At 36.1% G+C, this 10,603-nt stretch overlaps 1 protein-coding gene across 1 annotated transcript; it reads right to left on the reverse strand.

Annotated features, from left to right (window-relative positions):
• Positions 1-934: 934 nt before the first annotated feature.
• LOC134217076 (probable transmembrane reductase CYB561D1) lies at positions 935-2,030 on the reverse strand. Its single transcript, XM_062695834.1, has 4 exons — positions 1,810-2,030; positions 1,550-1,754; positions 1,336-1,476; positions 935-1,280 (listed from the first exon to the last, which is right to left on the reverse strand). Exons 1-4 carry the CDS (start codon positions 1,993-1,995, stop codon positions 1,126-1,128), a joined length of 687 nt encoding a protein of 228 aa, XP_062551818.1. The 5' UTR covers positions 1,996-2,030; the 3' UTR covers positions 935-1,125.
• Positions 2,031-10,603: the final 8,573 nt, after the last annotated feature.

Raw genomic sequence — 10,603 nt, forward strand, 5'->3', positions numbered from 1 at the left:
CGACGGCCACCCGGCGAGTAGAGGCAGGCCCAAAAAGTCGCCAGTAAAACCACCTTTGCGAATACGTAAGAGTTAAGATTAAATTTTTAGCTTAGTTTAGCTGATAAATATTTGATTACACATATCTATGGTTACTACTTCGTGATTGACCAGAATCAGTGAAATTGCGCAATGAATCGGCTGAATGATTGACTGGGATTTTTCAAGCATTCTCGGTGTGCAAGTAACAGTGGCTCGAATATTGAAATGATCAATAATGACGCTGGCTACATCCTTGTAGTCAGTTAGGCAGAGGGAAGGAATATTAGTAGGTGGTCTTTACGTGTTTACCTCTACGTCTTCACAAAAACCACAGGAATGATTATGAGTTAATCGGTAGGCATCCTTGGATCTGGATTCACTCTGATAAGCGATGCGACCGGGCCATTTTTTTACACAATGATTTAAAGGACAAGCTTACCGGAATCCTAAACTGAATGCACACGAATTTTCAAAAGCACCCCATTCAAAACCGAAGCCACACAACTGCCATTTTTATTATTCCACATATGCTGCGATGCAGTAAAGCTGGGTTAATAAAAATGACAGTTGTGTGCGTTATTTCCGCGAAGCTATTCATAGTTTTCTTTTTTCGCCGTAATGATATTTTGAAAGTAATTATTTTCGGATAAAATCATCAATTTTGAAGGTTTGTCGTATTTCTTTATTGATGGCTGAACGACAAAACATTCGACCTGCTTTGATCGACAAATTTGGTTGGTTGATTTAGGTTTTCTCGATTCACATTTAAATAGTAATAATAACGACATTATATAGGCTTAACCAGGATTGCGTCGTATTTCTTCAATGTTGATCCTCGTTTGTTATTCATATATTGCCGTTTTGTTTTATTTTTCATTGTGAATTTTAATTTACGACTGCATTCTTACCTCTCTAGTAAATTTGAATGCAATTTCACCACTAAATATTAAGCTTGTCTTCTGCAAATATTGGATGAATTCAATAATAAACAACTGAACATCTTTGGCATTTGTTATTTTTAATATATACAAACATAGAATGCATAAGCAAACTAATCTAAAAACAGATTTTATTTTTCCCTATATCATAAATGAAATTCTTCGATTATCGACACATTCCTTTGAATTGAGAATACATCGTTTTGGCGACGCCGATGCACGTCAGTGCGGCTACAATCGAGCTGAACAGGATCAACATATTAACATTTTCGGTCGAGACCATACGCCGAGGGCTATATTCCAGGGCAAGGGAAGTCATTCCTAGAAAGTCGAATAATAGTACAATTGATTCTTTGACCACAAGATCCATACATACCAATGACAAACGCCACTATCCCGCAGATATAATGACTCATTTTGACGTAGATTGGCTTTATTATGTTCCGGATTTTGTACGCATATATTGACGCCACTCCATTCAGCATTGATAAGACGATGAAAATGATTGACACCAATCCTGCAATTAGAAATATACGCGGTAGTTGCATATCGAGATAAGCCATTGAATAATATTGATTGTAAACTCTCACCTGTTATCGCATGGTCAGATTTGAAGTGGGACCGATTTCTTCGCTCCTTGTCCCACACTTCAATGGCGGTTCCTACAATGATTGCAACGCATCCAATTAGCTGTAGGATCCAATGCAAACGACGTTTGGTTTCCGGCGAGTTTTCCATTGTCCATGTGTTGGCCGCGTACAGTGTTAGGAATGACTCCGCCATGAAGAAGTGGTACTAAAAATATCGTTTTAGATATCTAATATGATATTTTCATAAAAATTCAACATACGCCAACTGCTGTTAGAAATATATGCCAAGTCATGATGCTGCTGATGCTCATCATGTAGCATAAGTAGGACAAATAAATTGAAACATATCCAATCAGGACGTGGTTAATGGTGTTGAAGAGGATTTCCAAATACCGCACAATAAATTCTGTTCTGTTTTGTTTCGAGCTATCGTCGTTTGGGGCCATCTTGAGCGCGACCCTTCTGGTAGCTGAACACTGAAATTGACAACTGCGGATGACCGTTTGGATAAGTCATATTATATATTACAAAATTTGATTTCCGTCAGATGCAACCAATCTGATTAGCCATTAAGTGGAGCTACGTGCTCCAGATTTGGTAACGCTTATCGCATCAAGTCATACAAACGTCGGAGACATTGATAGGTTGCTATTTTGTGCAATAAAATGTGAGAGGATTATCAGCAAAGGGGTTCAAATGGTTCAAACGTTTCAACGTTGTCTTGTACATCGTGTTTGAGATATATTCTTGACATATTTTTTACGTAGGGTTTAGTAACATTAAAAGGATTGATCAGCCAACCAAATTTATCTCAAAATTACAACAACAGTCATTACAAAATCGGTTTGACACAAAAAAAGTACAATAGAATAAATAAAATATAAAATATCCAAATAATTTTCATAAAATGTCGTTATTTGAAACATCAGTTATACCACATTGCCAACGAACATTGTGTATAAAGCATCCGAATACGTTCGTTACGGCGTTCATAGTGTATTCTTACATTTTTCATATCGATATACTAAGGAGGCAAAATAAGAGAATAAAACCTGGATTTATCCACCTTGTGGGGATGTTCCATTTCTCGTGACTAAAAAAAAGACAAAATAGCATATGTGTATGGGTGTACGAAAAATGTAGTTTATAATAAGGACACACCTTTGACATTGAGAAATATGTCAGTGAATATATTTAACTGTTTTTTATAATCCAGTCAACTCTCTACATCTCGATGATCCATATCTCGATATCTCTCCCTATGTCGATGGTTTTCTCAGTCCCTTCTACATACATTTGGACTTTCTTCATCTCGATAACCTCCCTATCTCGATATCTCTCTCACTCGATCTGTTCTACTCATATTTTGTTCAGGATTCATTCTCGCTAGGTCGATATATTCAAATGTCTAGGCAACTAGACCATCTTTGGATATTTAGATATTAACAAACATATTAAAAAAACAAATGACATTTTGTTTTGTAATTTTTCATAGCAACTACCTTTTTTCTATCTAGCACCCATTTCAATTTTCGTTCCATTGCTCTCCTTATCTCAATTGTTCCTTCAATATGTAGATGTGGAGAGGCGACTGTAACTTATTAATATTTGTATTTTGAATAGGGGGAATGACGTCTTCGGCAGGTTTTATTCTATTATTGTCACTTGTCAGGGTTTTTTTTTACTGATTATGCTCAAATTTGGCCTAAACATTCTTTGTATATCAAAGAATGTTTAGCCAAATTTCATAAAATTTGGTCGACAAAATCCCCCTTTGACAATTTTAGAACGAAACCTGCCAAAGCCCTAGATGCTATGAATATAAAATGTGGTACAGAGAAATAACCAAAACGTATCGAAAAGATATGGCGCACTGTAGTTTGACATGGATTTTGTCTCCCCCTGCAAACTTTTAATTATGTGCAATTTTCTGTTAATCATGCGTTAGGTTCACAAAAATATGAAATTGAAATCATGAATTTAAAAGACGAACAATACCATTCCTCAACAATAATCGGCTTTAGTAGTGGGAGTAAGGAAGTGGATTTCCATGTAATAAACACATGCGTTCTATTAATATTTACAAATGCTTCGCATGAAGATCATACTGGTACGTTTTTTGTATGTTACCTGTTCAGGGCATACTTATGTACAGGTTTTGAATAAGTTTGGCGAAAGACATGTAAAGTAAAATTTAATTAAATTAAATATATTTTAAACCAGGCCTGCCCAACCTTTTCAAGCCACGGGCCAATTTTCAGAATTAACATCTGCTGGCGGGCCAAAAAAAATCAAACATTGTGTTTTTCCTCATTTCTAGACCAACATTTGAAAAGGGCGTAACAGCCAAAATTTATTCCTTCTGATTCTTCATCTACATATATAGCTATATATGGGCGTAACAGCCAAAATTGATTCCTTCTGATTCTTCGTCCACATATATAGCTATATATGTAGACGAAGAATCAGAAGGAATAAATTTTGGCTGTTACGCCCTTTTCAAATGTTGGTCTAGATTTTTCCAAAATGGCTAAAAAATCTTCAGAAAAAAAACTAAACACTATTGAACAGCGTTAAAAAATTTTTTTTTACGTTGGAGGTCTTTCGATGGAAAAAAATTAAACATGAAATAATTGCCTACTCTCGAAAAATCAACGCATATTGTTTTCGCAATCGGTGTACAAAATTCGCAAAATGAGTTCGAAATTTTTCACTGCTTTTTTCTCGAAATGTGCTTAAATGAGAGATGTTTTCATTCTGAAATTTAGATTTGAGCTCGTCGTTGGATTGGAGGTTGAAGTCAATAAGATCAGAGAAATGTAGCAGTTTTCAGCAACAATCTGTGCTAAAATATTTCGTTTCGTTTCAAAAGCTTTCAAGTTGGATAATAAAAATTCCGATCCGTTCATTACAGCTTTATGTTCCAGCCATTTAGATGTTTAGTAATATCTACCAGAAAAGCTAAGTCACTCGTCCAGAAGTGTCACAAAGCCAGTGTTCTTTCCCGTCATTGCCAGTGCCGGCCCCATCATTTGTAAGGCTACTTAAGTTTTTAGAGGAGCGTCAAACCCCTTCATATAGCTCCTCTCAAGTCCTTTTCGGAAGTCGTTCCACGCATTGGGGTCCATGCTACTAATTCCCCTGTGATTAAAAGATAATCATCAACTACCCTTATAAAGACATCTACTTGCAACATGCACCATAGAATTGTCTTGTCATCGATAGCGATAGAGTAGAATTTGAATTATACGGCTTTCCCACGTAACGTAACGTCTGCAAGAAGTTTTACTCACCGTGTTCCGAGGCAAATTAATGCTACTGAAGGAGACTTTTTCCTTAGGACACACAATGCCGACAATAGCCGATGTGCATCCCTTAACAAGTTTTCCGTCATAGAATAATTTCATTTGTTTTGCCAACATGTCAAACGTACAACGTGAAAACGCAATGTGTTTTATATCAACCTTCCGTTTCATTGGGTCACTCGGGTCAAACAATCCAAATATGTATTTTAAAAAAATATTCTTTTGCTTCAAATACGAATAAAAGGATTATTGGAACACATAAATTAAAGGGCTAGATTACCAGTTTTTTTCAACCAGGGATATCTTACAGTATTTCAGTATTTATTAATAAATTATAAGAAAGAAGCTTCTCGAGCCGCAAAGATAAACCTGTGGGCCGGTTATGATGTATTTTCTACCACGTTGCGCGGGCCACAAAAAATGGAGCCGAGGGCCGCATCCGGCCCGCGGGCCGTACGTTGGGCAGTCCTGTTTTAAACAATAGCCATTGGAACTTATGTTACTAAGTTGATTTTAAAATGTAATCATTTTCATGTGATGAACTTTACGTTTTAAATGAAAAATCATAATAAAATCATAATAAAGGATAGAAAATGTTAACATTTTTGGTAAATCTGTAAAAGGGCGGATAAATTGTGCACAACTGAGTTTACTTCATTGCAACTAATTAATCGGCAGAATCTTTTAGCACATTCTTTGAATTTCTATATCTCACACTTTGGTCGTGCGTAGATTGTGATAAGCGGAGCAGTGTAGCAGACAGTAGTATCAGTTTGCCTTCGATCGTTGTCGAGTAGGGACACAATTACCGTAATCGTGAGACAGGAAAATCCCAAATACGTTTGATCAAGATAAACCTGAAATTTTGTTGGAGCTTGCTATTTGAAAATTTCATACAGGGAATTTCGAAGTTTATAAGTGGCCATCAAATTTAAGATCAACTGTCCAACACGTAGTTACAGTTTCTTCAAAACAGCAAAGGGCTCAGAAGTTAAAACACTTAAATTAACCATATGGCTTAAGACAAAAGACGGATGCGTATAAACAATAATTATTCCTAATTTTTTTCGTGATTACAGGAAGGCATACTGCGAGTGGAATAGAAATATTGTTGAAGTCAAGTGTGAGGGTACTGCCTGATTGTGTGTTGAAGTAAAAACCTCTGCTAAAGTTTTAATAGTGAATAAAACGCTGGTATGCTGAAAAATGTGATATGGTTGTATCAGCGGCACGTAGCCACGGAAAGAGTGTAAATCAAAGCCTTCCCATTATTCTCGATTTTGAGTTGGTCCTTTCAGTTGGTCAGATGATATTAGTAGGTCAGTTCCAAAAAACTTGAAAAACTTCCTAGTTTTTTTTGTAACATTAAGCAACGTGATCACATAACAGTAACACTGGAAAAAAATGTAGCTGGTATGCTTCGGATATCGAACAAAAACTTACGCAATCAATTTGTGCTTAAATATCATGTAATGTAAATGTTGCTACCAAAAAAATATCAACTAAAACAAGTTTTTCAGTTAGTTTTGACAATTTTATGGAAATCATTTAGATTTTCATTTATGCATATTACACACTTTATCTTCAATTCCTCTCATGCCTACTTTTGTCAGGTGTTACAAATATGCGATGAAAGGCAGTGTATCATTCAATAATATATTTCTCAATAAAAAAGCAAAATAAAAGTAAATAAAGTAAAGATGCAGGGAATTCTCGCCTCTCAGTACGAAAAGGCTTAGTATCCTCGTTTTCATTATTATTCCTCAGCATACGACCAACCAATCTGTAGCATAGGCAAGCCTTTCTTTACCATTAGGCACAGCAAGGCACAATACCATTTGAAAAATTCCACCTAACAATTAGAAACATGATGAACATTTTTTTCATAAAGCATAATTATATATACAATAGGGTGGTTCAAAAAATCGATTTTGCTCCACAGTGCTCATCTGATTCTTTACCATGTTCTGAGTGTCCTCTAAAAATTTGAGCTCATTTGGATTAAAACTGATTTAGCACAAGCCGTTTCAAGTTTGCATGCAAATTAGTATGGGGAAATTTATTTTTTCATTATACTGTTAATGACGCTTCCCCATCAAGCGCATGTTAAAAGAAAACCTACATAGCTAAAAGGAATACTCAACAGCTTTCACTCAGTGAAAACCGCATCTCAATTAATCGTTCCAATAATTAGTAATCGAATTTAATCTATACCGTGGTTTTCTTGAGCTAACTGCATAACTCATCAACAGGCAACATTGCTGCTCGGGGCGCGAAAGATAGCACACACAAATTCAGGCTACTATGTTGCACTGCACATTTCAGTGATGCCCTCAAAGAAGTTTTACGATCATGACTAAAGATTCGCAACCTGTCTTAAAATCGATTACTAATTATTGGGACGATTAATCAACATGCGGTTTTCGTTGGGTGAAAGCTGTTGAGTACCCCTTTTTGGTATGTAGGTTTTCTTTTAACCTGCGCTTAATGGGGAAACGTCATTAACAGTATAATGAAAAAATAAATTTCCCCATACTAATTTGCATGCAAACTTGAAACGGCTTGTGCTAAATCAGTTTTAATCCAAATGAGCTCAAATTTTCAGAGGACACACAGAACATGGTAAAGAATCAGATGAGCACTGTGGAGCAAAATCGATTTTTTGAACCACCCTAATATACAACTAGTCGACCCGGCAGACGATGTCCTGCATAGTAGGCGAAAATGCGCGTTCTCATACAAATCTTTATTTTAGTTTTTTCGCGATTTACTCAACTTAACTAATAATTTTCGCATGAAGAAATATTATATAAACCTGTCGGAAACTATATCGAAAGTAACTGCTGAAGGAATGAAGAAAATCCATCCTGCCGTTTTCGAGTTATGCGGATACAGATACACAGACCATTTCATTTTTATTATATAGATATTAAATATTTCCATCGGAAACAAAGAGCCTTTGGTTTACGTATTGAAATTCCTTAGAAAACGCTTTGATGAGTTCTTTTTGAAATTCTTTCAGTAATACCTTCGAAATTGTTTTGTGTTTGTTGTTTATTTTTTTTGTTTCATTCTTGGAAAATTCAATAAGCAACTCCATCGGAAATCATTCTCTAATTAATTTTCAAATGATTTCCGGGAAGAAATTCCAAAAGTATTTATGAAGAAATCTACGATCTTGAAAGCTTTTCGAAGAAACTTTTAAAGAAATCCCTGGAGAAATATCCAAAGGAATTCTTGGCGGTTTTTTTTAAAATTATTTAAGGAAAAAAAATTCTTGAGGAGATTTTTTGGAGAAGTTTTTGAAGAAATTCCTGGAGAATTTTGTGCAAAAAATTCCGAATGAATTTTCGAAGGCATTTTTTAATGAGAGCCTGAATGGATTTTCGAAAATTATTCCTTTTGGAACTGCTAAAAGAGTTTTTGAGGGTATTTCTAACAGTGACTTTCAAAAATAATTTCCGAAGGAATTCAAAAGGGAATTTTCGAGAGGAATTCTTAAAGAAATTTATGAAGAAATTATTACCCTAGTAGCACACATGCTGCAGGTCGGATGCCGTTACTGATATTCGAACGAATTTGATCACAATAAAGTTGCTGTAACCAGATACGATAGAAATGTGCTACTTGGGTAATAGAATTTCAGTGGAAATGCCTACTGGTATTTCTGAAGTAATTCCTAGATTTCTCTAGGAATTCTTTCGGAAATTTTCCTAGTAATTGATTCGCAATTTCCTTCCGAAACTCCTTTGGAAATTGCCTCAAGGAGTTCTCCTTCATAAACTAATTCCAGAAAGGCTTTCGGATTCTTTCGGGTATTCTTTGGAATTTCCCTCATGATTTAGTTCGGAGTTTCCTCCACGCGTTCCTTCAGAAATTTGTTTAGGAAAACCTTGGGGAAATCGTAAGGGCATATTCTAAAAACTTCTAAAGAAATTCATTTACGGATTTCTGCGGAAATTTCTTCAAGCTTTGTAAATTTGCTTAGGAATTTCTTCTAAAATTAATTTACGAAATCCCTCGAAAGATTCATTTAGGCATTGCGTTTGCAAGTTCCTTGACAATTTTTCTTCAAATTTCCATTGGAAATCTTTCAAAACTGTCTAAAGGAATTTCTAGACATTTTCTCCGAATAATCCTTTGAAAGTTCCTCCAGTGAATTCTTTGGTAACTTTAGGAAGCCGCCTACAGACACTGACAAAACTAGCTCTGTACATATCGTTCATTATTCCAGTCACCCTGTACGACCATGGAGCATGGACGTTAAATATAAATACTGCGCTCAATGCTTGGCGGCGTAGGGGGAAAATGGTAAATGGCATAGACGAATGAATGAATCATGAGTTGTACCAAGTGTACAAAAATGTAGACATAGGCAGGCTGATAAAGTACGGCAGCTACCTGGAAAAGTAAATTACATTCGCTTATGGTCCGGACAACACGGATTGTATGACCATAATAGGTATAGGTGACTTTAGGAAGAAATTCTGAAACATTTCCCTGCGGAATTTCTTCAGAATGTTCCATTTCTTCAGATTTTTCCGGTATCTCTTCAGAAATTTCTTCGAAAATTTATTTGAAAATTCCTTCTAAAATTGATTTTGGGATGCATTCGGGAATCAATACCAAAATTTCAAAAGACTTATCTGTTTTTGTAAACAAAGATTCGAACGTCGATTCGATGAATCTGATAGCACACCCACGTAAACCAACAACATCAATACGTAGGCGAATGCTTCTGCTACTTGTTGATGATATTAGTTTGCCAGAGAGTGCTATCAGATTTGTCATAGGGCAAACGATCCGATAGTTGTGGGTGTTCCTATAGTTGCTTTAGTACAATGTGCGTTACATCTACGAATCAAACGCAGCAACCCATTACGTCCAATGATAAAACGATATGTCAATATACGAAGCAAGTGAAAACAACTGTGATTATCTTCAAAAACTGGTAAATATCTGGAAATGCCTTACTAAATTTTCGCCTATGCACCAAAACTTGCGTGTTCCTATAGTTGCGAGTCCCGTAAGAAAACAGGTATTCGCAACTATTGGAACACGAATATTTCCGCAATTATTGGAACAGTGTACCAATAATTGGAGTTGTTATTTTAGGACGGAATACATGCGACGGTCGCATTTTTCCAATAAAATAGATGGGGAACGCTTTTGAATATCATTGGCGTAACTACAGGGGGGCTAGGGGGGGCTGTAGCCCCACCTAGGATCTGGCTAGCCCCCCCTAGAAAAATTGTTACTTTGTATAAGTATTACGCATATCTAGTCCACTGATTATATACGGGGGTAAATGCAGAGAAAGGATTGTCTTCATTATCCAATTACTCTCTTCGAAACACTACAGTAATCTATTCGCTCAAGTTTTTGAACTTCGAGCAATTGTTATAAGGCTTGCTCACGACAAAATTTGGATCCCTCAAAACATGTTATAACTTATGAAATACCAAAGGAAATACCTCATCAACAAGTAAATTAAAAAATATATTATTTATTAGTATTACAAGTACTTAACCGTCGACTAACACCAATTGCAAGAGAGTTCGTGGGGCAGTACCAGGCGGGATTTATGGGTGAACGCTCTACCACAGACCAGGTGTTCGCCATACGTCAGGTATTGCAGAAATGCCGCGAATACAACGTGCCCACACATCATCTATTTATCGACTTCAAAGCCGCATATGATACAATCGATCGGGACCAGCTATGGCAGCTAATGCACGAAAACGGATTT

The sequence above is a fragment of the Armigeres subalbatus genome, chromosome 2 (assembly GCF_024139115.2).
Source record: "Armigeres subalbatus isolate Guangzhou_Male chromosome 2, GZ_Asu_2, whole genome shotgun sequence".
Taxonomy (NCBI): Eukaryota; Metazoa; Arthropoda; class Insecta; order Diptera; family Culicidae; genus Armigeres; species Armigeres subalbatus.